This window comes from Ammospiza caudacuta, chromosome 15, assembly GCF_027887145.1.
Source record: "Ammospiza caudacuta isolate bAmmCau1 chromosome 15, bAmmCau1.pri, whole genome shotgun sequence".
Lineage (NCBI taxonomy): Eukaryota > Metazoa > Chordata > Aves > Passeriformes > Passerellidae > Ammospiza > Ammospiza caudacuta.
The window spans coordinates 13,869,147-13,896,053 of record NC_080607.1 but is presented as its reverse complement, the minus strand read 5'-3'; the positions used below and the strand labels follow the sequence as shown (position 1 = coordinate 13,896,053).

General features: G+C 46.1%; 1 protein-coding gene across 1 annotated transcript in view; it reads left to right on the top strand.

The window, feature by feature from the left end:
- Positions 1–20,636, top strand: part of COL20A1 (collagen type XX alpha 1 chain) — a 48,291-nt gene extending 27,655 nt beyond the window's left edge. The window contains exons 21-39 of the mRNA XM_058814710.1: positions 558–596; positions 2,208–2,346; positions 4,529–4,671; positions 5,022–5,131; positions 5,813–5,971; positions 7,865–7,942; positions 8,543–8,629; positions 10,740–10,793; positions 11,575–11,670; positions 12,183–12,236; positions 12,731–12,784; positions 13,105–13,158; positions 14,532–14,603; positions 15,281–15,316; positions 16,591–16,657; positions 17,468–17,656; positions 18,954–19,031; positions 19,827–19,982; positions 20,466–20,636. Coding sequence (XP_058670693.1) covers positions 558–596; positions 2,208–2,346; positions 4,529–4,671; positions 5,022–5,131; positions 5,813–5,971; positions 7,865–7,942; positions 8,543–8,629; positions 10,740–10,793; positions 11,575–11,670; positions 12,183–12,236; positions 12,731–12,784; positions 13,105–13,158; positions 14,532–14,603; positions 15,281–15,316; positions 16,591–16,657; positions 17,468–17,656; positions 18,954–19,031; positions 19,827–19,982; positions 20,466–20,479 — 1,679 coding nt within the window. The 3' untranslated portion in view covers positions 20,480–20,636. The remainder of the gene's footprint in view (positions 1–557; positions 597–2,207; positions 2,347–4,528; positions 4,672–5,021; positions 5,132–5,812; positions 5,972–7,864; positions 7,943–8,542; positions 8,630–10,739; positions 10,794–11,574; positions 11,671–12,182; positions 12,237–12,730; positions 12,785–13,104; positions 13,159–14,531; positions 14,604–15,280; positions 15,317–16,590; positions 16,658–17,467; positions 17,657–18,953; positions 19,032–19,826; positions 19,983–20,465) is intronic.
- The last annotated feature ends 6,271 nt before the right edge of the window (positions 20,637–26,907 follow it).

The following is a 26,907-nucleotide window of genomic DNA, read 5'->3' as shown; positions in this document are numbered from 1 at the left end:
CATTTCTGAAAGACAAACTGCAAAAGTTTTCAAAACTCTCTGTGTTTTCTGAAAGAAATCAAAAGCCAGACTCTCAAGTTGAGATACATATTTTGCTGTGTGTATTTTCAATTGCAGGTACAAAATTTGAAACTGCGTATATCTTTATTTTACCACACTACTGAGGCACTGTTAAAAGAAAAAGAAATGTTTTGATGTCTGTTTTTAAAAAAAACCTTGCCAAAATGATGCTCTCTTGTATTGCATATCATCAGGTGCCAGCTGAGTTAGTCAAAAGAAAGTGATCATGGAGATGTTTGATGATGAAAGACACTATTTTTATTTTGCTAATAGGCAAGCCAGGAAACAACTTTTATGTCTGCATAAAAATAAATTCTCTCCTTCTCCATTTAACCATAAGGTTAAAGTCCAAGCTCTGAATAGACCTGCAGGATATTCTAAATTTTGCTGTGTTTTTCCTTTGCTCTCTCTAAAGGAACTGTGTTCATTTTGCTTCCATAATCCCCTGCTGGTTTTTCCCCCTCTAATAGATTTCCCCTTTTATTCTGTTCTCACAGCCTGCCCCACCACCACCTCCAGAGAAGGTTCCATAAGAGGTACAGTAGCAGATGCAAGCCCTGGTGCTGCTGGGCTGTGAGTGAAAACACTGCTTGGGAGATATATGCAAGAGCTGAGTGTGGGGAAAATGTCCCAAGGAAAAGGGGAGAAGTGTGAAAACCAAAATTGGAACATATCTTTTATCAGGTAGTAGAATATTTTGCAGCACCTGAGTTGTTAGTGCTTAACACCAGGATTTTCACCAGCCTTAAGGAGGTGAAGCTTCAAACAGCCCTTGAATTCCAGCAGAATTTGAATTCCTATCTCAAAAAGGCTCCTCAGACTATCAAACTCCAAACCTCTCAGCAGGCCCTGGGATCCCCTGTGCATCCTCCAGAGCCAGAGGAGCTCTCTGCACTCAGGCTGCACAAATTTTGGGGGCAAGAATTTCTGCCTGAGCCATGAGAGCTGTTCATGCTGATGGGTTTGTGGCAAGTGTAGCTTCCTGAGAAAGCAGTGAATTCTGCTTAGAAAGGGTATCAGCTCCTTCCCAGAGAGTTCTGAGTTACAGGTGAGACTGAAGAACTGAATGCAGTTCTCAGGTCTGGTTGCTCCATGGAGCTAGATTATCTTTAAGGTCCCTTCCAACTCAAGCTGTTCTATGACTCTATGATAATAATGGGATTATATTTCAATATGTTTTTAATCGTGACTCAAGCCTTCTCTTCCTGTGCATTTTAAAGAGAGTCAGTGTCAGAAGCTCCATACTAGAGATAAATGGCCCTCAAGTAGGTCATTTATTTTGGCAAACTCCCTTGTACTGCTGGGATATGAAAAAATAATGAAATAAAAGCGCCCTGGGCCAACCCCCAGGCGAAACAAAAACTCAAGCCAAGAAACTGCAGAAGACTGTGAATAGTGAAGGGAAGTGAGGGAATCCAGACTGAAAGAACCACACTGAAATGAAGCCCTTCCATTTGCTCAAGAAGGAACCATCTCCTTCATCCCAGTCTGCTGCAAACTCTGATAAACTCAAACAGAATCCAAACAGTGAGATCTTGTCTGACTGAACATAAAACTGAAATGAAAATGACTTGGTGCTTTAATGATGAGCTGGGGGAGAGAAATTAAGCTGCATGAGCCAGAGAAGATGTCAGAGGTGTCACAGGAGAATCTCTGTAGCCCACACAAGGCAGGTCAGCCATGGGTGTCTCCTGAAAATAGAGAGAAATGGAAAAGTTTGTATTTTAAAGCTTTTTTCCAATTTTTTTCTGTCTGTTACACACAAGGCATTTCAGAGTAGAAATCATTTTCTCTCCCTGCTAGCAATTACTGGACTGATTCCATGCCTTTTGAAGATAATACTTTGTGTGTAGTTGAAAGGAAGAAATCGTTGGAGTAACATCTTTCTCATTGGGGTTTTTTTCATCCTGAAGATTTGAAAACACACTTGTGAAAGCCTCCATCTTTTGCCCACTCTTCTTCAAGAGGAAAAGATTACAAGAAATGTGCACACAGCCTTCTTTACCTTGAGGGGTACACTCGAGCTGGTGTTGTGTCATGCAGGGCATTTTCTCCTGCTGCCTTCTCTGTGCTAATTCAACCTACTCTTCAAAGACATTTTTGCACTGCTGCCTAACCACTGATTTCTCTGTTCTCCTTTGTTCCAGGATTTGATATGATGGAAGTTTTTGGCTTGATAGAGAAGGAATATTCCTCCATTAAGGGCGTGGCCATGGAGCCCTTTGTGTTCAGCGGCTCCCGCACCTTCACCCTGTTCAGGGACATTCAGCTCACCCAGAGGACCAGGTGGGAGCACGGCTCTGGCTCTTGCCATCCTCATCCTCAGCCTCATGCCCTGTGCACAGCAAAGGAAGGTCATTCTGGGGAGGAATGGTGCAGCCCTGCTGGCAATTTCCAAATGAAATGATAAATACGATGAGCTAAATCAAACCATTGGTAGATTGAAAAAATAGCCAGAGGGTTTTTACCTAATGTATTAATAAATAAACCCCTGACTTTCCTCAAGATGAGTTGTCATGTAAAAATTAAGGGGACACAATAGTATTTATTATAGATTTGTACAGCCAAACATTTTCACAGTGCTGTTTTTGGTTTCTACAGAATCACTTTTTTCCAGCTTTTTATTTGCTGTGATGGACAGGAGGATCATGTCACGTATGGACACTGCACCAGTCTTTAGGCATTCTGTCCACAGCCACCTGCATTTCAGGGATGGCAGTTTGAGGTCACATTTTCATCTTCAATCCCTTCTCCCAAATATCTCTGGTTTGGAGAGAGATCTTTGCTTTAGAAAATATCACTCTCGTAGCTGCTCTCTGCTGCCTGGGCTGCACTGATGAGAGGGAATAACCATTAGCTCTGGCTTGTGGCTTGACCTCATTCCGTTGCATATGAAGCTTCTCCACAGGTCCCAAGCAAGCCAGGCAGCTCCTGTGACCTCATTCCTTTTTTATGATTATGAACCAGAATTATCTGACTCCTGACATTCATTGCTACTTTGTTTAAAGCCTAATTACTGAGCCACTGACTCCGCTTAATCTTAGTTAAAGAGGCAAAGCTTCTTAGAGTAAACAGAGTGGGGGAGATTCAGAGAACCCTTTGGTCTAACTACTCAGGAAATGATGGGCAAATCCTTTTGTTCAGCTCTTATAGATGCCTTTCAAGGACACTATCCCTTCAGAAACTGAGTGAGAAAGAAAAAATCTTCTATTATTATTTGTGAATCAGTCCTAAAAAGATGCCTGATGGGCTGTGTTTATGCCATGCCAATGTGTCCTGTTTCAGATTACAGGCGTGTTTCAGGCAAAGCAATTTGACCTTCCCTTATTGCCTTGTATCCTCTCACTGTTGCTGAACCTAAATCCTGCAGCTGGGATGGGGGGACCCAGAGGGGGCTTTGCTGTGGGCTCAGTGCTTATCCCTGAAGGGCATTTACACTGATTTAGGATAATAGAATCATTTAGGCTGGAAGAATCACTGAGTCAAACCATTACCCTAATGCTGCCAGGTCTGTCACTAAACCACATCCCTAAGCCAAGAGTTTTGTGCCAAGGTTTAAAGATTTGCCCCATGATATATGGCAACGATTCCTCCTCCTTGAAGAGGAGACCTGGGGGAGTGCTTTGGAACCTGGCAGGGATGTTTTTTAAGCCTCCACTGAGCTCTCATCTCAAAAGCATTGGGGCTGCACTGGCTGTGGCTTGGCATTCCCTGAGGCAGCTCTGGCAGTGATGGATTGACACCAGCTGCTCCAGCTGAGCATCCCCCAGGCACCAGGAGAAGCCCCACGAGGGCTCATCACTCACCACAGAGCTGTCCAGGCACAGCAGGTCCAGGCTCTTTCTGTTCATATCACCATCAGATGATGGTGCTCCTGGGAGCAAAGCCAGTGCAGTTCTGACCCCTCAGGGAAGGATGTTGAGATGCTCGAGTGCATCCAGAGGAGGCAACGAGGCTGGTGAGGGGCTGGGAACACAAACCCTGTGAGGAACCCCTGAGGGAGCTGGGAGTGCTCAGCCTGGAGAAAAGGAGACTCAGAGGTGACCTGATCACTCTCTACAACTTCCTGAAAGGTGGCTGTACTCAGGTGAGGTTGGTGTCTTTCTCCAGGCAGCAACTGACAGAACCAGAGGACACCGTCTCAAGCTGCGTCAAGGGACATATGGGTTGGATATTAGGAAAAATTTTTTTACAGAAAGGGTGATAAATTTTTGGAATTGCCTGCCCAGGGAGGTGGTGGAGTCACCATCCCTGGGTGTGTTTAACAAAGCCTGGATGTGGCACTGGGTGCCAGGGTTTAGTTGAGGTGTTGGGGCTGGGTTGGACTCGATGATCTTGAAGGTCTCTTCCAACTTGGTCATTCTGTGATTCTTTGCCGGCCCCCCTGCCCAGCAAACACTAGGATGAAGCTGCAGGGTGTTTCTGGTGGTTTAAATCACCGATGTTCCCTTGCTTTGTGTCATTGCAGTGATGTGCACCTGTTTGCCATCCCACCTGAGCACACCATCGTGGTCCTGCTGCGCCTGCTGCCCGACACGCCCAAGGAGCCCTTTGCTGTGTGGCAGGTCACCGACGAGGACTTCCAGCCTCTCCTGGGCGTTAACCTGGACCGTAAGATTTCTTGCTAAATGCATTCAATTCGGCTGCTTCCATACATCTTGTAAGCAGCAGGGCTCACTTGGAATGTTTGATGGTTTCCCTACTCAGCAGCAGTGTCTTGGGAAGCTTTGTCGTGGCTGCCAGCCTCATGTTTAAATCACTGCCCAGTGCAACTGGAAGACATGTCTTTATTTTTATTCTACTTGTAGCACATTCTTTATTTTTACATATTTGTTCCATTGTTTAGAAGTAGTTCTTGATAACATAGGAAATCTTCCACCATGTTTAAGGCTAATTATTTACTGCTGTATATATGTGTGAAATCAATTTCTAAGCTGTTATTTGTCCTATCTTCCCTGCAGCCAGTAAGAAATCCTTGACCTATTTCAATCATGACTACAAGGGTGATTTACAGGAAGTCTCCTTTGATGAGCAGGAAGTGAAGAAGATATTCTATGGGAGCTTTCATAAGGTCCTTATCAAGAGAGGGAGAATTGTGGCTCATGATCTCACTCTGGTCAGGGAGAATCATTCAAACTGAGGGGTGATCATCCAAATGCTTTGCATCCTGATTGCCAGAGAAGTGGCCAACCTCTTAGATATGTTGAAATTCATAATTGTAAAGAATTCAGATGGATCTCATGGCCAAAATATGATTTCCACATATTGATTTTTCCCTTTTACCCCATCCTTCAAAAACTGTTGTTGTTATAATCAGGAAAAATTGAAAAATAATTAGGTTTTTTAGAATTTAGAATTTTGGTAACCATTTAGTTCTGGGTGAAAGGAAAAGGGATTCCAGCCTTGTGACAAAGCCACTTTATCACTCATGATGGGGTGGGGATTTGGCTATACATGTCCTCATAGCAAAGGGATTGCACCCAAATGAGCAACGAGCTCTTTCCGTGGGTGTCTGTGGGCAGGTTCATTACTCACCTCCAGCAAGGCTTCTCCCAAGAAGAGGTGAGGGGATCAACAAGGGAAAGCACATACTAAAACTCACTCCTGAGCCCCCTCCATCCACTCACTCACTAAAAACGCCCCAGGTGTGCCAGCAGCAGGCTGGGGATGGGGCAGAAGGTGTTGCTGTCAATAGGAGACCCCCTCATCCCACCGTGGATCTCCAACACAGCTTTGTCCTCCTGCTGCCCAGGTGCACGTGGCCGTGAGCCACTCCAAGGTCAAGCTCTACGTGGACTGTAAGAAAACAGCAGAGAAGCCCCTCAACACCCTGGGCAGCATCTCCACGGCTGGCTTCATCATGCTGGGCAAAGTGACGCGCACCAGAGGGCCCCGGAGCGGCTCCGTGCCCGTGAGTGCTGGACGTGCTGGCTGGGGTGGCAGTGGGCAGGAGTGCCTCATCACCCTCATCTGAACCCCTCCCCGCACTGCTGGGCTGCTCCCCGTGGGTTTAATGAGCTTTCCCAGCACTGGGAGAGCGTTTCTGTCCCTCCTGCCTTGGTGTGGGGACTGTGATGGGAGTGTGTCCCAGAGGAGCCTTCTGCTGGCTGCGTCCCCCGGGGCTGGGGCAGCACAGCGCCTGCACTGGGATGCTGAAGCAGACAGGAGGGTTTGGGAATTGGTTCTGCAAGGAAACTCGGGCACATCAGCCCACACAGAGCGATGCTGGGAAGTGCTGGTGGCTGGAGGCAGCAGAGCTGGGTGTGCCTCAGTCTCCAGTGTGTTTGGATTTGTCCATCTGAATACAAATGAGGGGGAAATAATCTCCAGTAGAGGGGCTCTTTATCAGCTACTACTTGGGAAAAATAACCAACCCATCAGGGAGTGCTGGCCTGTGGGTGTATCCTCACTGCTCCACACAGCTCTGCAGGGAGCTGCTCCCTGCCAGGGGACAGCAAAAGGGGATGTGTGCACTCAGTGTCCTGGTCTGTGCACAGTCCTCAGGGCACAACCACCCTTCTTCTGTCTGTCTGTTCCACTCTTATCCCCCAAAGCAGGAGTGTTAATTATGTGCAGAATGAGAGGCAAGTTCATCACTCACAAGGGTCTGGTGGGGCTGTAGGAAATAATTCACCACTGATGTGAAGACCTTGCTCCTTGGCCCTGCTTTTATATCTAGAAATCGAGGGGAAATGGCTCATCAGTTGATTTATAGCTCCCCTAGCCTCAAAGCAGCACCATAAAAACACTGTGTCCCTTGTGCATTCCCAATTGCAAACTGAGAGGCAGAGGTCTGGGATAAACCCATAATAAAGGTGGAATTGCCTGTAAGAAATGGGGTCTGCTGTGTAACAAACCAGGGGACAGTGTGTTCAATCAGTATTTACTTGTTTCCTAAATAAATCCTCTGGTAATTTGATCAAAACCTGTGGCCATCAAGGCAGGAATCTGTCCCTCCCAAATTCTCTCTGCTAGCAGCTCAGCTAGACAGCTCTGGCCAAATAATAAACAGCCTTGTGCCATCCCTACTCCCACTGCCTTTCAAGCACAGCAACATTTCACATCTTCCACAGCTGTCCTTGAGAAGACAGAGTGCCTCATTATTGGTTATCATGGAACCTTATTTAATTTAAGAAATCTTTAAATGCCACTTGATCTGCAGGGCTCATCTGTATCAGTAACCCTCCCTGGGCTGCACAGCTCTCTCCTTGTTAAATGCATGGAGTGAAAGAAAAAAAAAAAAGATGAGAAATGGTGTCAAGGCAAGAAAAATTAATCTCTGCCTCATTATTTTGTTTGGCTTTGTGCAGTGTGTGCTTTTTTGTTAATCACAATGGGAAGATGTGGCTGTTGCGAGGGAGGCAGTGAGAGACTGGTTGGGGTTTCTGGGGAGGGGAATCACATCCCTGCCCTGGGAAACTCTGCTGCCACATTTCCCCTTCTCCCCATGCCCCCAAGGGGAGCAAATCAAAGTTTGCTTTCACATTCTGGTAGTGCTGAAGCCCAATTAGTTGAGAACCTGCTGCTATTGCAGGGCTGTGAGTAAACTGGAGGCGTGATGTGAAGCTGCTTTGTTGACTTGCTCAGCAAGACAGAGACCTGAGGACTTGTGGAACACTCAGTCTGGGGGTAGCTCTCAGGTTGTGGCTTTTTTGGGGTACAGTTATAATTGGGATCACACAGAAGATTCCTGCCAAATCATCCCTGAAGATTATTTTTATCGCTTGAACTTAATGAAATTTGGGGATGGGTGGTGGGAGCCAATGCCAGTTTCTTATCAAACTCTCTCTTTTTTCCCCCCCAGTTCCAGCTGCAGTCTCTGCAGCTCTTGTGCAGCAGTGTGGGGGCAGAGCAGGACAGATGCTGTGATCTCCCTGCGCTGGTAAGGCAAGGGGCACTGCTCTGCCCATTGACAGCAAGCTGGGGAGGATGGGACAAGTCCATGGTACTGAAGTGACACTGGAAATTATTTTGATAGACTTAAGAGGGAAAGAATTATTTTCCACTTGGGAATAACATCAGTGTGTTTCTTGGTGAAGCCAACAAAACTATGTTTGCTTCAAAAAGAGTGAAAACTTCCAATCCTGGTGCAGTGCATAATTTTCCTGCCCTGGCAGTCCTAGAGCTTTGCTGCCACCTCAGCCCTGAGGCACAACATCACCCACTCTTCCTTTCACTTCTCAACACAGACACCTGCTATATGGGGTGTATAAATATGTAGAAAGGAGAAAATTACCTTCCAATATTTGTTTTGCACATTGCAGGCAGGGCTGGTTCATATTTTTTTTTCTACATTTGTTATTCAACAGAAAAAATAAAGCACTCGATTGCTCACAAAAATCTCTCAGTGGAGTAGAAAAAAAAATTCTGCTTTTTTTCGAGTAAAAGATTGAATTTTGAAACACTGAGTGTTGTACTTGTGATCCATCCTGCTCTTGCTGTGCAGCTGCTCATGACTGGTTTTGGCTTGATTTCATTTCAGAGGGACGAGGACACCTGCCCTAGCTTGGCTCCTGCCTGTTCCTGCACTTCTGGGCGCCCAGGCTTGCCAGGACCCCCAGGGCCCCCTGTAAGTCCACCGTCCCCTCCAGTGTATTGCAGGTGCTGCTCTTGCTTCATTTTTTGTGGCATGTTGGCCATGGGATAACGCTCCTGGGGCTCTGTGGGGTTTTAGAATCACAGAATCGCTCAGGTTGGAAAAGATCCTAAAAATCATTGAGTCCACTCATTAATCAGGGCTGCCAAGCCCAGCTCTAAACCACATCCCCTAGAGCCACAGCTACACTTTTAAATCCCTGCAGAAATGGTGATCCCACCCCTGCCCTGAGCAGCCTGTGACAGCCCTTTTGGGGAAGTTTTATCCTCATGTCTCATCTAAACCTCCCCATGCGCAACTTGAGGCCATTTCCTCTCATCCTAACTCAAGGAGCTTTTCCAGGGTCAGGCTGAGAGTTTCCCTTTGGGTTTTGGATGGTGATGAAGTCGGGAGTTGGAGAGTTGGCAGTGCAACAGCTGCAGCTGGGAACAGGCTGAGCAGGGCCTGGTTCCACATTAATCCTCTTAGGAGAGGAGGACAGGTCACCCTCAGTGTCTGCAGAGATTTCATGGGTTTCAGGCTCTGAAATTGTCTGTAAATTTAAGGAAAAAACAACTCACCAGAAAAAAAAATCTTCCTGTCTGGATCTATGTTAAATTGGAGCCTGTGAGTGTCTGTGTGGGTGGACAGTGTAAAGAGAAAGGGGAGACTTTGCTATCCTGTCTGTCCCCAAAACTCTCTTTCTGTTCGGTGAATGTCACTTGCAAGAAAACCCTGAAGAAACGGGGGTGAAGAGAAAACAGCCATTACATCTGCAGTGTGCTCAGGAAAAAAGGGCATAAATTCTGCCCTGTCCCTTATGGATGCAGGAAAGCTGTCATGGGCTTAAATCCCAGGAGAAAATATTCCTGTTAAACACTAGGAAGCAGTTATTAAAAAAAAATTGTTTTTTGAAAATCTGGGGAAGGATATTTGATTTGCACAAGCCAGCTGAAACCTGACAGACAGCCTGTCCAGAGCAGCTCAGCTCAACCACTCCAGGTGCTTTTCTCCTGGAAAATAACAATAAATGGAAACATTTGCCTTCTTTTTCAAGTGAAAAGGTCTCAGATCACCTCCTGCACTGACCTGTGGTTTAGCTGTGAGTTCAGCTCTATGCAAGGAGAGTGCCTCATTGCAGAGTAATTACTTGCTCATTCTGGTGGAAGTTTAATTAACAGCACACTCCACTGTCAGAATTTGCTCCAATATCCTAAGTGCATAATTAGCAGCTTCCATTGCCCTGTGGTTTAAGCATCTCCACAGACAACTCCTTAAAGAGCAGGACTCTTTAAAGCATTAGAGGAAATTGGGTTTTGACACATAACCTTCTCCTCACACCACTGAACCCTTGGTAATTTGCTGCAGTTACAACAGCACTCACTGCTATTTTTAAAATTCCAGTTAGCAAGACATGTCCCACCTTGTATTTATCACTGTCCCTAATGAGTGTGTCTGACTAGATCCAGCTGGCTTCTGAAATGAGTTTCTGGGCACTTCTGAAAGCACCTTTCCCAAAGTTCCCTGCCTGTGCTTCTCAATTCAAATCCACATGGTTTATTTTGGGTTCAAGAATAGCAACGTTCAGATTAAGATGTCAAAAATTCACACAAAATGAGGTCGTGCCAGGAGGTTGGTTTCTTCTCCCCACCCAGAGTTAGGCAGAGCTAAGCCAGGTTTCCCAGAGCCAGGTCTGTCCCTGATCTCAGTACGTCACTTCTCTGGGGTGGAGAGTGTAAAACCCAGCTGAATTCCATGATGAGCACCCCCTTTCTCCCTTCTCAAGTGTGTTCCCATGTCCATATGAGATGTCTCAGCATGGATCCACTCAGAGGGAGCTGGAGGGAGGTTAAATAGTTTGAAACTTCATCCCTGCCTGCTGGGAATAAGTGCTGTGCTCCCAGTGCTGGTGTTACTTTCTTCTTCCCCTACCCACATTTCCTGGACAACTCAATTAATTTTCTTTTTATCTCTATTTGTTTTGAGCTCTGTGGGGCAGGAAACCTTTTCCAGTGTGGGGCAGTGAAGTGCACAGAGTTCTGTCCCCCAGGCTTCTGGTTACAGTGCAATAAATGTGATGATGTTCTTTGTGTCCCACTGGCAGGGCAGCCCTGGCAGGAGAGGACCTCAGGGGGAGCAGGGGGAGCCAGGACCCAAGGTGAGTCCTTAGGCTGGAGATTATCTCCCTGCACCAAGCTGAGCCCAAAGAGAGTCATAACAACACACAGAGGAGGATGGGATCACTTATTATTAATTAATGCTCAGTTGGGCTTTGGAGATGGAGATGACGAGCCTGATTGTGCTGAATTAATGCACTGACCATGGTCAGCAATGTCCTCTGAGAGCAGCTGTGCTGTGACAGGGTCAGACTTTGTGCTGTGACAGATCTCCTGCCCTGGGGCAGAGAGGGAACACAGCCCTGAGGTGAGCTGGAGGAGTGGCTGGGGTTGAATCCCTCAGCCCTGGGACTGTAGCAAACCCTGGTGCAAGAGTTCACAGCTCCATGGATCAGCACGGGGCAGAGCCAGAGCAGAAAACTGGTCCCATTTTTGGGATAACATCTGGGAAAGCAGCATGGTTGCAGGGGAAGGATTTGGGGAAAGGAATGAGAATGGACACAGATCTCAGAAATGGGCTAAGGAACATGGCTTTTTGCTCTCTGGCCAGCTTGAATAACAGGAATCACTGCTTGGGAAGGTGAGTTGTGCTCTGCAAAGCACCCCCTGCAGCTTTGCTGTCTGCTCTCATGAAACATGCACCAAAATCCTGGACCTAAAACACAGGCAGCTGAGGTTACTGGAGATGCCCTCAGTGCCCCAGTTCAATCTTGAATCCTGTAGGTGGTTCATGCTGACCCAGGCTGTGCAGTGCAGCCCATGAGGACAGCAGGCACCAACCACTCCCTTCCTTTATAATTGTTTCCTTGTTTTTGGTTTCAGGGTGAGCCAGGCCCCCCTGGACAAGTGGGACCAGCAGGTCCCAGTGGCCAGCAAGGCTCTCCAGGCTCCCAAGGAATCACAGTTCAGGGCCCTGTGGTATGTGACCTCTTCCATTGCCCTTTTTCTGTCACTCACTCACTCTTCCCAGCTAGAACCTGTCAGGAATGGGTGTCAGTGCTGTGATTTATGTGTTTCCATCACCCTCACCAGCAGCTGAACAGCTGCAGAGGGAGAGATGACAATCAGTGGGTTTATGCTGACAAAGCCCTGCGCTTCATCATTGTGGCCAGAGCCTGCTTTTGTCCAGACTCCCCTTAATGGGCTTTTATTTCCAGCAGCCCAGTGGGGTCCCTTCCAACTCAGGATATCCTATGAATATTCAGGCATTTCTCTTCCCAGTGATCATCATTGCTTGGCAGGGAGCAGTGGCAAGGGCTGCCACATGTCTGGGATGGCAGAGTCCCTGTGCACATGCTGTGGCTGTAAATTACCCTGGGACACTGCGGGGAGCAGGAACAACCTGGGACATGCATGTGGAGCAGCAGGATGCTCTTTGCCTTAAAGGGTTCTGCCACACACCCAACTGTGTGCTTCTGCTTTAATCCAAGGGGCCACCAGGAATTAAAGGAGAGAAAGGAGACACTGGAATCCCTGGCATGCAGGTAATGGTGAACACCACTCCATCTACTTGTCCCAAAGATTTGCCCACCTTGTTAGGTTTTTTAAGGTTTTTTTTTGGTTTTTTTTTGTTTTTTTTTTTGTTTTTTTTTTTTTTTTTGTTTGTTTGTTTGTTTTGTTGTTGTTGTTTGTTTTTGTTTTTGTTTATTTTGGTTTGTTTTTTTTTTGTTTTTTGTTTGTTTTTTGTTTTTGTTCTTTTTTCTGAGTAACTACTTTAAGCAAGTCTGAAAAGTTGTTGCTCTTGTCTGTCATTTTGGAATGCCATCACTTTCCTAAGCAAACTGAGTCACCTGGTGTTAGAGAGATAGACCTATCTGCAAACTGGATATGATGAAATTAAAGCTGGGGTAACAGTCTTTGCTCTATGTAATGAATAACTCTCTGTCTTCTTTGACCTTTCTCTTCTGTCCTCTGTTCCAAGATGGATTAGGGCAGTGATAATCAGATGCTGACTTTACCCAGCATTTCTGATTTACAGGGAATTCCTGGTGTGCAGGGAGCTCCGGGCAGGGATGGACTTCAAGGTGCAAAGGTAAAACATCTCACCCCTAAGGTTTTGTGCATGGGTGCCTAAAAATCTGCTAGGAGCATCCCAGCAGAGACCCAAAACTTCCCAGTGCACTCAGTGCAGAAGTGAATGGTCTTTTCACAAAGCCAGAGGGATTGGGGGAAAAAAAGAGGCTCATTTCAGGTTTGGCCAAATTTGAGCAGATAATGCCCATCTTGCTGCTCGATGCTTTTCTTACCCTTTTCAGCAAGTTCCTGCTAAAAGCAGCACATGGCAAAGCATCTCACTGCTGATGAGGTCTCTCAGAATCCTCTTGTTAGTAAATGACTGGATTTGCTTTGCAGGGGGTGAGGGGACTCGAAGGCACAGCTGGGCCTCCAGGACCTCCTGGACCAAGGGTGAGTATTCCCTGTGAGGGATGCACTCTGAAATCTGCTCCTCAGCAGAGCTTTGTGCTTTCACGTGGAAGAGTCAGGGCAAACCCCCTTCCCAGGGTACCACGGGGAGCACATGGTGCAGGTGCCTCCTTTCCCTGCCACCCTCAGGGTAAGAAGAAAATCCTTGGCTTGCTCTGGCAAGTCCTGAGGAAGCTTCATCCCAGCCAGGACATTCTTATTGTGCTGTGTTAGCTTTCCTGACACTGCTGTTTTCCAACTGCTGGTTGAGCTGGAGGGGGTTTGGTTTGTTGGACTGAAATCAGCAGGGGCTGGAGGATGCAGGCAGTGTGAAAGGTTCCCCCCACATCCCTGCCAGTATCTGCTGCCAAGGCTGGATGTAGATGGGTGTGCTTGCACTCTGTCACGCCCAGGGTAGCAGAACTTTAAGATCTGTTGATTCACACCTCCTAATTGGAAGGCACCACAGGAACACTTCATTTTACTTGAGAAATTGAACCAAATTTGGGGTTAGTTGATGGCTGGTGGGCCTGAAAAGTTACTGATTCTCACAACTGAATCTCACCGCTGAGTCTCACTGCTGAGTTATAAGGAATTTGGCAGTGGTTGTGCTAAGTTATTTATAGGAGCCAAGGTTGAATTAGGCTCATAACTTTGACTTGTTCATCCTGAGAATATGTGGAGCTGGCAGCAGTGAGCCTCAGCTTTTTAAATATGAGGAAAGCACTGTCACCTCCAGAGCAGGCTCTGAAAGCTGTTCTGGTGCTGCCTTGAAAACTTTTCTCATTTTCACTGTTCAGAAAAGTTGCTAATATCTATTGAATTTAAAAGTAATAGCTGGAAAATTCTAAAACAAAGTATTTCTGCTAGTTGTTTTTGGCTGATTTTTTTCTTCTCTTTGTGACTCCAAAAGGCACAGAAAGCTCACAAAGAGGAGATGACCACAGAAGGCAGTTCCCACTCTCTAAGCTGCTGTTGATGTTGTTAAGTATTAGAGGCCAGCACAGGTTTTAAAGGAAACAGAGAAAAAACAAGTGGTATTGGGAGGCTGAAGAGGAAGGTTGTGCTCTAGGCTGTGTCTAAATCTGAATATATAATAAAAGATCAAAAGCCTGTAGGGTATAAACTACACTGCAGTTTGTTGGCAAAACTCAGCTTTGCTGGCTTGGCCATAATTGAGATGGTGATGGGAAATAATGTGAGCATGGCTCACACACAGTGAGCTTTGAACAGTGAGTTTGTGGCTGGACAGGAAACTTAAGGCTGCTGTTCCCTTGCTTGAGTCCTCTGAACTCCCACCAGGGGTGCCCCTGGAGCCCTTGAACAGAAAAAGAAAGTTAGGGAATAACTGGATGGCTAATCTGTAATGTCTGCAGGGTTTCCAAGGAGCCACAGGCACCCGAGGCAGCAGTGGTGAGAAGGGACCTCCAGGTGATGTTGGGCCAACAGTAAGTTTCTGCTTTGGGGTCTCAAAGAAGGCCAAGACATGGAATAATTGAATGGGAATGAGCTGTTCCCACAACAGCTCTGCCTCAGAGTCTGAAGAATAGTTTAAATTCACATTCATCCTTCTAAAGGAGATGTCTGGGCATTCAAAGCCCAGGCTACCGATCTGTTGATAAAGCATTCAACAAATCCCAGCTCCCTTCGCCCTCTGCAGATTCACCTGCTACACAGAATCTAAACAGATTTCTGGTGTAAGATTCTAGAATAAAGCAAGAAAGTCACTCATGAGCTGGAGCAGCCAGCTTTGGGCTTGAAGGCGATCTAAATGTCACAGGAATTTCTTCTCCTTAGATGCTAAAAACCACCTGTACTGTTGGGAAATCTGTTCTTAGAGTGCATCTGAGAAATTTCTGCATCCCTGTTGATGGTGCTTATTCCACTGCTCCAGTAACTGATTTATTACTCTTTTATTTAAAAATAAAGTGTTTGAGCCTGAATTCATACTTTTAAGTATGGACTTAAAGCTCTTAAAATCACTGCCATGAGGTCAAGGAAACAACAAGAGTGTGAGGAACAATCATTGTGCTCCCACTAATGTAACCCACACCCCCAGTGAATTTATTTGTTTGGTTTTTTCTGTTCTTCCTTCCTTAGACATTTTTTTTTTTTTTTTCTGTAGGGGCTGCCAGGTCCCAAAGGAGAAAGAGGAGAGAAAGTGAGTTTTTCTCATGCTGGGTGATATTGTCAGTGCATCATACACTCAAAAGACTGTGTGTGATAACTTGAATTGCAACTTTTTCTTACAATTATGAGCCAAACCTCTCCAGTGTTGGTTGTACCTATTGCTTTTTTCCTTTCACCTGCACAGGCTGGGCTGCTGGGGTATAAATAATCCCACAGCAGTCAGGAGCTCCTTAGTATCACTTGTAGTAATGAAGCAGAAATGTCAAATGCAAATCCATTCTTTGCTGAGAAGGGAAAAACCAAACCCACTTGGCTCCACTTTGTTCTGGATTAATGTGTTGCCAAAGGGGACTCATTTGTCATAATCATTGTCCATGCCCCAGCACAGACCTTGGCAGCCGGGACATCCACACTACCTTGGAAGGTTCTTTTATTGGGAAAAGAAGTTTTTCAAGTTTTTCTCATCCTGACTTCTGGTTAAATCAAACTGCCATGACTTTCTAGGAGTCATTGCCAAGAGTGACTTATGCGAATTTTTCTTCAGACAGGGATGAGGTGCTTTTGTCTCAAGTTAATGCTTCAGAATTATAATTTTTAAGAGCATTCTCCTTCCAATCACACCAGTTTTTCCTTTTCTAGACTTTTTTTTTACACTGAAACTTTTTGTTTCCCCCTCCTTTGGGTGTTGAACAGAGCAGTTTTTAAGCCTGGATTTTCTGCACAGTGATCCAGCCAGAGATGTATGTTTTATAAACAGTTCTTGAAGCAGGTGCATTAGGTATGAATTTTCACAGTCAGTGTTTATTTTTAAGCAGGTTTTTGCATTTTAATTGCTTTTCCCTACTTCACTAAAACTTTCTGAAGGGCTCATGATATATGATTTATTCAAAATACAGTAAGAATCAATATTCATGGAAGATGGAGTCAAAGATAGGAAGTTGTAATATCTGATCATACTAAATGTTTTACATATCACAGAACACTGAGTTATAGACTTAGCATCTTTTCTGATAAAATTTGAGGGTGAAATTTGCTCTCCCTTTTTTGGTAATTATTTAGATTCGGTCTGGTCCTTTTGATGTGCAGGAGAAAAGCAATTATTGATGTTTCCAATTTCAATTTTCTGGTTTCAGAGCTTCTTGATAAATAAATAGAGCTGCATTTCACAGTAATTAATATCTCTGGAACTCAAGCTGAGAAAAAGAATGGGCTGAAAGATCTCATGCATTATGAGGTTGATCCTTTCTAAAAGATATTGATACTTCATTTTTTTTCTTAATTTTTTTAAAAAATGCTTCATTTTAGGGGGAACCACAGTCTTTGGCCACCATTTACCAGCTCGTCAGCCAGGCCTGTGAGCGGATGATCCAGAGTGAGTAAAACCAACCCAGGTCCTGAGTCTGCTCGTGTGGTGATGGGACAAGGGGGAATGGCTTTAAGCTGAAGGACTGGATTTATATTAGATATGAAATTGTTCCCTGTGAGGGTGCTGAGGCCCTGGCACAGAGAAGCTGTGGCTGCCCCATCCCTAGAATTGTCCAAGGCCAGGTTGGATGGCACTTGGACCAACCTGGGATGGTGGAAGGTATCCCTGCCATGGCAGGGCATGGAAGAGGATGAGCTTTAAGGTCTCTTCCAACCCAAACCATCTGTGATTCTATGATCCTATGACTCTCCAGAACTGGAAAACCAGAGGAGAGACAACCTGAAGCTGCAGTGATCCCAGCAGCCCCACCACCAGCAAATGTCCCATCTCAGGCTCTAAGCACTACTTTGTCTTTATCGGGTGGCAGTAGCACAGAAAAGACCTGCAAAACATTTATTTGCAAAACCCTTTGGTGTTTTGCAAAGCCTCCTTTATTTCTTAAATGGAAAAGCTTGAAACTAATTTGATAGAAATTATTCTTTCAGCAATATGTGCTGATTCCTCCCGAGACGAGGCAGGTTTGTAAAGCTCCTGTGCTGTGATGTGCAGAGAGAAGCAGTGCCTTGCCCAAGGTCAGGCAGCAAAGTCATCACTCAGCTGCCCATCTTCATCTCCTGCCTCTCTCAGTTTTGACTGACAGCTTTTCAGCACTAGCTGATCATTCTAAGTACCTTTCCAGACAAAATCCTTTGATTTTTATCTCTCTTCTGAATTTCTCAGCCAAGGAAATGTTTGTTTTCTCTCTTGCCTTCTCAGCTCACGTGTTGAAATTTGATTCATTCATACATGAACATGCAAGGAAGCCAGTTCCCATCTGGGAGGAAAGGTTAAAACCAGGAGAACCAGGACCTCCAGGTCCCCCAGGCCCACCTGGGAACAGTGGAGAAAGAGGAGAAAATGGCAGCCCTGGGCAGCCAGGCAAGGATGGGTATCCAGGAGAGAGAGGTATGGGCAGAAGTGTTCATATGCATTTTTCACTGCATCTTTGGTACTTTAACTAAACATCTCAGTGCCTCAAGCAGTATTGTATAGATAATACATGATATTGTCTCATTTTATTGCTGTTTTCCCTTTGGATTTCTCCATTCTAGGAAGCGACACCCAAATTATAAATCTCAACAAGTAGGGAGAAGCCAGATGCAACCTACTCTGTTTTCAAGCTCTGAATGGAAGGAAAGGCCAGATTAGCACCATTTGTAGGTTTGGGAGGGACGGAGAGTTTAATTTTAGTGGGCAGGAGGCTTTTGCTACAAAAAACCAGTTATTTGGGTGGAGACATGGTGGTGGAACAGATCAGCTTTGGGCAGAAAGGAGGAGCATTGGAAAACACTGATGGAAGGCATGAGACAGCTGGAGCAATCTTTAAAGGGGAAGTTTCTGGAGCAGTAGTTTCACAATGAAAGACTCAGACATAACTAAAGAAATAGATTAATATGATCTCTGAAGTGGCCTCAGTTATTGCACATGAATGAGTGAAAGGTGGGAAGATGTTTTGCTTGGATTGGCAGACGTTTGTCAGTGGTTCAAGTAATTGTCAAAATAAAAAGAAAACCATTGGTTTCAGCAGTGTCCTAACACCTCAGAGTAACTGGAAATATTCTGTTTAACTCCTTCCTCCTGAAGTAGTCAGTCTTAGCTGGTATCTGCAGAGCTCATCAAAACGTCACTTCAGAGAGAAGGGAGTAACAACAGATTTTTCCAGCCTGTCAAGCAGGAGAGGGCAGAAGACAGATCTAGTGAAAAAACACCTGAAGGACATGGCTCATCAAAATATTTTCATCTTAAAATAATGAAAAAATCATATTTTGTCAAAATGTACCTGTTTTCTTTGAGAGGTACTAGTTTAACAAGTAATTTAACAGGAAAATATCAATCCTAGCTAACCAGCACCTGGTCAAAGAGACAGTTCAGCTTTGTGATTTGTTTGATCCACATGAAGAGCACAGAGGTGGGCCCGACCCTCAGGCTGGTGCAGAAACACTATTGCTATGAATTTCTCTGTGAAAAATGTTCATTCCCACCCCTTTTGGGCTGCAGATCTGTGCTGCTTGGATCAAAGAAATCAGTGCCCTGCTGGTCAGAGCAAGAGTAGGTGTTCAGAGTGAGTGAAAGCAAATGGATGTTTCTCAGTGTTGCCAAGGGTTGTGACTCCTCTTTGACTCATGGAGAGACTGCAGGAGCCTCAATTCAGGGTGAAATTTGACATAGAGTGAAGCAACACTTATCTCTTATCTGTGAATAGGTGCCCCAGGGCCCAAAGGAGAGAAAGGGATGTCTGGAGCCAGTGAGGAAGGGAGCCAAGGACCCAGAGGCAGAACAGGTAGAGTGACCCCAACTTCTGTCTATTGATCCAAGGATGGCCAGCAGCTCTCAGATTCAAAGCATCATCCAGCTGAAGGACCTCTGTGCTGGGGCTGGACTCACCTTCCCACCACAGCCCTGTGGCAGCATCCTCAATGGTTTCCTCTCTGCTAAAATGCAAGAGATTAACCAGGCAGCTTCTTCCCTCTGGTACCCATTCCCAGGGGATGATGTGTTTTGAGGACATGACACTCATCCAGGGAGTTTTGGTTTTGCTGCCTTTTTGCATGCAAGACCAGATGCTTGGGGGATAGAAGCTCTGAAAATTCAGCTCGTGGAGCATAAGGGTTTGTGAGTAATCTGTGAGGATTTGGTGTACTCCTCCACCCTGATCCCTGATCTTGGGATCTGTGGGAAGTTTGCTACTGGCATAACAAACCAGGCACTGTCAAAAGAGTGTGGTCAAACACATTCTTCTGCATTTAATTGTCCAGAGTTGAGATGTAAAGGCACAAACCCCAATGACTCTGGGGTGGATCCTGGGGTTAAGGTGATTCTCTGCTTTAACATGTAGGTGGATTTGGGGTTCTCAGGCTCCATTTTTAGCCAAGGTGTGCACCCTTAAGGTCAAGAATAGGGATTCAGGTACTGGGATCCAGAACAGGTTTTCCAACTGGCAGGTCCTGTTTATCCACCAAAATGAGGAAACTATGCTCAGAAAGTTACCTGCCATGTAAGATGGGGGAAAATACAGCAGAGGTATGACACTGCAAAAGCAGATGTGCTACAGCTTTCTGTGCTTCTCCTTCTGCAGGCCCACCAGGAGAAGTTGTGCAGGGGAAACCAGGTCCCAAGGGCATCCCTGGGAGTTATGGTCCTCCAGGTTTCCCTGGTGCCAGAGGGCAGCCTGGGCAGCCCGGGCAGCCCGGGGGCTGTGATATCTCTGGATGTTACGAGGCTGATAGAAGAGGTAAGTCCTGACTATGTCAGCATAAAGTGGTGATTTTAAGGCTGTCTCTGGTTACTTCTCTTGAGCCAGCAGAGACCTCTGTTGATCCTTCAGGCACCATCAGTCCTGCAAAGCCTCCTCTGCAGAGCAGTCAGGGTGATTCCCATGCAACCCACATGGACAAAAGCCAGCTCCGTGGGCTGCTCCTTCATGGATTAACACATAATGCAGCACTAGCCAAACAGGTGGGGAGGGATCATGTGGGATCAGTTCTTCATGTCCCCAGCAATTGTTTCCATGGGGGATGGAGAGAGGGACAATTCCTCAGTTCCTACATTTGCATTTCATGGAGGCTCAATGGGACAAAGGCCTGGGTGATGAAGAAATTCTCTGGCACAGAACAAAAGGTTTACAAGGGAAAGGAATTAATTCTGTGCCTTTCCTTCTCAGACCCTGACACTGATTTATTCATTTGCTCAGTGGCCTTATCCTTTCCACACACAGATTTTGTTCCCTGATGGCTGGGGCGGAGGCAGCTGAAGACATTGCTTTTCCCTGGAAATCTCTGGAAGAAAACTCCACAACTCCAAAAGAAGCAGCAAACCAAACAGCAGATGTGTTATGTTTTTTTAATGCCCCATCATTTCTGTATGGACAAGTCAATCAAACTCCACAGCCACAGCCTGTGTCTGGCTGAGCTGTCTGTCTGCACAACTGCAGTGCTCAAACTCACATCCCACAGCAGGAAAAAGGCACAACTGGACACTCGGGCTGACAGACTTGTAAGAAAAACAAATACTGTATTGAAATGCTCAGAAATAACAGATAATTTCTGCCCATTTGTCTGCTTGTGGTCCCTTATTGTCAGTTGTTGTTCTGTGTCCCCAGCACAGAGAAAAGCAGCACCTCATAACCAAAGAAGCAAATCCACTGGAGCACAGCTGCATTTTCTGTTGGCTGCCAAGGTAACAAAGTCTAGCACCATCTTGGCTGTTTCTGCTCTTGGCAGAATGCTGATGGTTTCCTTGCTGGGGTGTTTTGTACACAACCACTGCAGCCAGAGATCACCTCACTGTGATGTGACAACCACTGTTCATCTCCCCTGGGGCTTGGTAGCTCAGGCAAAGCCTTACATGAGTCACAGCCCTGTGCTGAGAGGAGCTGGAGATTAACCTGCTGCTTTTGCCACGTCTCCCTCCTGCAGGCTGAGAAGCTACTTTGCATTTTATCAGGTGGAATATTGAACAGCTCTGAGTCTGCCTTTTACCCGTATAACATGGAGGTAATTGTTGTGTTACACCCCCTTCCTTGCCATCAGCTGAGATGTGTCTGCAACAAACCATGCAGATACTGATAAAAATGTTCCTCCTTCTTTGCAATCACTGCTTCAGGCTGTGCTGGATTATTGTCTGCAACCTGCCCCTGCATCAAAAACAAACCTTCCTGAACTCTGATTAAACCCTAAGCCTAAAGCATCAGTACATACTTTTCAGAGCTGTTAAAAGGTAAAAAATGGAGCATCATGCACATTCCTCCACATTTATTCTGGATGTGTAATTTCTGCAGTTCCATACAGGCTGGCAGCCTGATATTCATACAGCCAGCCTTTGAAATCTTAGCAGCAAATACATCACACTTAGAGAGTAGATTGTCACATCAATACCAAGGAGAAAGAGGTTTACCTTAAGAGAACTGACTTTTTTAGACAAGGAGTCCAAATATTATTTCTTCTTGTCATTAAGAAAAAATCCTATGGAGTTAAGAAATTCTGCTAAAGGAATATTGGAACATGTCAGACTTGTGTGGGAGCCAACCTACAACAAAAGTCAGATAAAATATGGTTAGTGCATCCTGTAAGTATTTAAAGTTGTTCTTGGCTTCATGTGTGTTCATTCTCTAGAAGCTCCCAAGAATTAATATTTTCACTATGACATACAGTCCCTCTGGAAAATGTAGGAAAATGCATAGAAGTACCATTCTGATGGAAGTAACATTTCTGTTCACGGTGCAGCTCTCCAGAGCTGCCTTGACATATAAAATGGAAACCTTTCAGCTCAGAAGTGTTGCTGCAGACAACAATCAGAAGAGAAAGGAGAGGTCAGAGGAGCTGAAGGTTGCAGCACAGCAGGAACAGTGTGTTTGGAAGGGACACCTGCACAGGAACACCCTGCACAGGTGTTGGGGTGTTGGGAGTTGCAGTGTTTCTGTTTATACAGGTCAGAGCTTTGGAACTGTGCTTTCCAGATTCCTTGGAGAAAAAAAATTTAAAAAACCAAAAAACAAAGCCAAACCTACAGCGAGTTGGTTCAGAATGGTTTTGAATTTAGCACTGAATATAAACTCTAAAGCTGTGATAACTGGCCAAGGCAGAAAATTATTGTCATGAAATGCTCACAAAGTGGGGAAGGTGAGCAGTACAATGAGGAACATCTGCATTTGCAGGTTATTCTGCTTCCTTTCTGGCTTAAGTCAGTGCAGCCAAATTCCCAGTCCTGAACTTGCTGTTCTGCCTGTTAAAATTAGTAACCACAGGTGATTTGAGACAGAGCTCCTTTATGTTTTTTTATCAACTGTTTTTGGAAATTGCTCACGTCCCCTCTCTGCCTGTCTTGGGATTTGATCTATTTTGGTGGAATTTCCAGTGACATTTGCTTTTGTCTGGTTATTTCAGATCCAACAGCAACAGTCAGGCTGTAACAAAATTGGGTCCCAGCAGGGCTATTGATTAGGAGAGAGACAACCTGCACAAACAACTCGTCCATTTATCTTCCTAAACTTTATCCCATGAGTGGTTTTATTTACTTGAAATCAAGGATATTTAGTCCATGTAGTGTCACAGAGCCTGTGCCAGTGCTTTGTAACCAATTCCTCAAGCCAAGGAGCTTTTCTGCTGAGAGGTTTTAGGCACTGAGAGTTTGACCCACTTGGTGTAGGTAGATTCTAGCAGAGGCTGAGGACCTTTCACTGATAGATATTTTTGCAATAAGCATTTTTCGAGGTGTTATCTCTGTCTCAGGAGTAAGATACAACCACTGGAGTAACCAGCAATGCTGTTAACAAGCAGCAGAGCTTGTTATGGCCTTTCTCCAAGACTCAACAGCTTGGCTGGATCAGAATTAAAGGGCTGGAAAGACAGAGATACCCTGGGAGTGGATAAAGTGTCATTAATGGACATCACTGCAGTGGGGAAGGGCCAGGTGGGGCTTTATGGGGGTGTTTTCCTTAGGACTGCACATGAATCTTGCCTCTCCCATCTCCATCTCTGCCTGTCTCCCTCCACACCAGTGACTTTCCTTGAGCCAAATTTCTTGATAAATGTCTAGAGAAACTTCTCCAAAAGGGAGGTGTTATAAGCTGTGTGGATTGGCTCACTGGGGAATGAGATGGAAATCAGCCCTGGAAATGCTGGGGAAATGGGGATTGCACAGATCATCCTACCAGCCAGCTGCATATAAAACACCCCGCATCCTCTGTGGATGGGAATGTGATCTGGACAAAATGAGCATTAGGGAAGCAGGAGAAAGGAGATGTAGGGAAAAAAACAGAACAATGGAGGTAACTGAGGTTATTACAGCCAGTTTTCTTCCATTCATGCCCAAAGGAGCTGTACTGGAGGGAAAGCATCAAACACCATGGTGAGGATTCAATCTCTCCTGCACAAGTGAAACAGAAGAAGATCAACATCCATATCTGCTGTCTTTGATGCCTTTGGGGTCTCTGAGCTTAGTTTTGCCCTCCTGGAAGCTGAAAACCATTTACTTAGCTCTGAATCTCTTCCAAGACATTTTAGAGCTCTTGTTGTGTCCCACTCTTGCTTCCTCACTCTTTTTCTGATGTCAGCTTGTTCACTCAAGTCCTGGGAATCAATTCTGAGCCGGGAGCATTACAAATGCCAACAGTCTGGCTGCATGCATTTTCCTGGAGTCTTTCATATGCTAAAACCTTTCTTTGTGTTCCATGGGTTTGAAATAGCACAATTATTCATTATTCTACAGTTATAGTCTGGTTCGTGTCCCAGTTTTATTCCAGTTTCTGATCACTGAATCCTATGGAGGGATAGCATCCTCCTAAACAACCTCTAAGATGGAATAACCTGCCTGAGAAAGAACAGTAAATGTTGTTTCCTAATTTCTCCCCTTAGACTTCAAAAGGAGGCACATCAGAGGCAAAACCAAGAATTTATTTGAACTTTTACCTGGGAAACTACTTATGCAACATGTGAAGAAAGGTAGTTATCAGTGTATGAAAACTGCTGTGACATTAAAGTAGAGGATGCAGGGACCTGCCCTATGCCAGCTTCTCCCCAGACACCAGGAACACCTCTGGAAATGGTTTCAGCTGTCACTCCTCATCTTGTCCCTCCAAACCTGGTGATCCTGCAGTGGCACTGACTCCTCAAGGACACAACCACACCCTGAGCCCTCCTGATCACACCTGGTACCTCTGATGTGCTAATGCAGCTCTTTCCTGCTCCCCCTCCTGCATGGCAGGGCCATTCTGCCCTGGGTTTCACGTTCTGCTCTGCTGCAGTTGAAGTGCCACACTGCCCTTGAGACACTGCCCCACACACAATGTGCACTGGCCATGACTTTGGGCAGAAAAGGTGAAAATTGGAGATGAGCCCTATGCTGTGAGCAAAGGACAGCCTGTGCCTGTCCCTGCTGAACTCCCCTGTATGTCACCTTGAACATTGGGCTCTTATTCAGTCCTTAAACCTTTATCAGCTCTCCTGGTGCCTCCAAGCCATTCCCTCCTGCCCCTAGGGCCCAGCACAGCTCTGGCAGCCCGGACACCCTGGCTTGGCTTTGGCTCCTGTGTGTGCTGGGAGATGTGAGCAGACATGTGAGCAGAGACTGGAGCTGCTGCTGCCTCCATCCCAGCTGGAAACTGCTGCTTTTACTGCTGAAAATGTGCATGCCCAGCCAAGCCTCCCACCTGCCCTGCTGCTAGTGATTCCCATGTGTTCAGGAGGAGGAGGAGGAGGCAGAGAGCTCTGAGCAGCTGCTCTGGGCATTGCTGTGATACCATGCCCCTAACCCAGCAGCGCCCAGGGTCAGAAATCTTCCACCTTCACGATCCTTTTGTCAAAATGTGCAGAGGTGCTGGGGAGGGCCCAGCTGTGCCCCCGTGGGGCTGTGACAGCAATAGGCAGCCCTGCTGTGTCACAGCCCTGCACACACACCACAGCTGTGCTGGTACATTTATGCACTAGACCTTGAAGATGTTCGACTGTTTGTTTTCCTTTCATTGCCATAAGCAAACTCACTGACTGTGAAAAGGGATAAATTAGCATCTCCAAAGGCTGGGTCTCTCTTCATTCTGAAAACAAGCAGCAGCTCGGCTCACTCATCTCCCTCCCTGCCTCCCACCCCGTGCTGTGCCAGCACAGCTCTTTGTGGAGCTGGCCCAAACCACGGCTGCTCTGCTTTCTTGGTGAGCCAAACAGATTTTAAGCACTTGGCTGAATCTGTGAACACAGAGGTCACTTGTAGTTTCTTAGATGAGGCCTCACAGGCCGATCACTGCATTGATTTTTAACCTGTGCTGTTCTGGCTGAGTGCAGTAACTTGTATTTCGAAGAAGTCTCTAAAGCCCATTGTTTGTGTTCCAGCATTGCTGTCACAGTTCTGAGCAGCTCTGTGCTGCTCACTGAGCCGTGTGGCAGCAACGAGCCTCATGTGCCAGGCCACCACACATAGGGGTGACATACATCCCACCTGGGCCCTCACCTGGGCTCTGGCTTCTGCAGGACCCTCTGTGCTGCTCCCCAGGCAGCTCCCTGCCTCTCCTGGTGTGTATTCCCCTGAATTCAGGGCAGGGTAAACTTCCCAGTGCCCACAGAGTCTCATGGGTGCTGATCCCAGCTGTGGGTGTGAAGGAGGCGCTGGGCAAAGCTCAAATCCTAGAGCTGCCAGCCTGGTCTTTGAGTTGTGCTCTCACAGCAGGTCCTGAGGCAGCTTTTAGAGGGTTTTTAGACCACGCCTGCCTCTGCCTGCACACACTGGTAAAATGTTCATGAGCTCTTCTGCCTCTGAGAGCTCTGGGCTGTGGGCTGTTCCCAGCATTGAGGGTGGGGACGGTGAGCCAGGCCAAACAGAGCTGGACAGACTGAAACACAACAAGTTTCACCTCAACATGAGGAAAAACTGCTTTACATTGAGGGTGGCACAGCACTGAGGCTGCCCTGGGAAGTCATGCAGCATCTCTCTCTGGCACCTAAATAATCTGCCCTAGGTGACCCTGGCACATTTCTTTATTATCCTGACATCATCCTGGATTTCTGTTCTGGTTTCCCTATGCCTTAGGTATCTCCCCCACCTACACCAAGGGTTTTACAGCTCAGGGTGACCCTCTGCTGTTTTGCAGAAGCCATAACTTGGATCCAGGAGATTTCCTCTGAAAGTACCCTAAAGAGTTACCAATGTGGTCCCAATCTTAACCCCAAATCCTCCCTCCATTTGCCTGATTCTCATTCAGACCAAGTCTCCACAGTTCCTGGAGGACTCTGGTCAAAGTAAAATCTGTATAAAATCTGCATCTGCTGTGCTAATGATCACTGTTGGTCCCAAGCAGCCATTTCAGCCTTTCCAGACTCTCTGCCTTTACCAGCTGAACACAGACCACATCCTGCACAGATATCCCAAATTTGGAACTTTATTTATAAAATGACTCATACAGGGACACAGTCCTGAAAGACTTGAGCCTGACAGGGCAAAATCACTGGTCAGGGCACAGTGAGGCTGCTGAGGGTGACTGGAGCTATTGCCAGGGGCTGCTTTGTGGATGCAGAGCCCCTTTCTGTGCTGCTTTAGGGACAAGCTCGTGTTCTTACACTGCTGAGTATATGCCAATGAATGCCACCATGCTATGTACAGACTTTGATAAGAACTTTTCCCCTAAATTAGATGGAGGAGATGAAAATGGCTTGGCAAAACAATGTGACCTC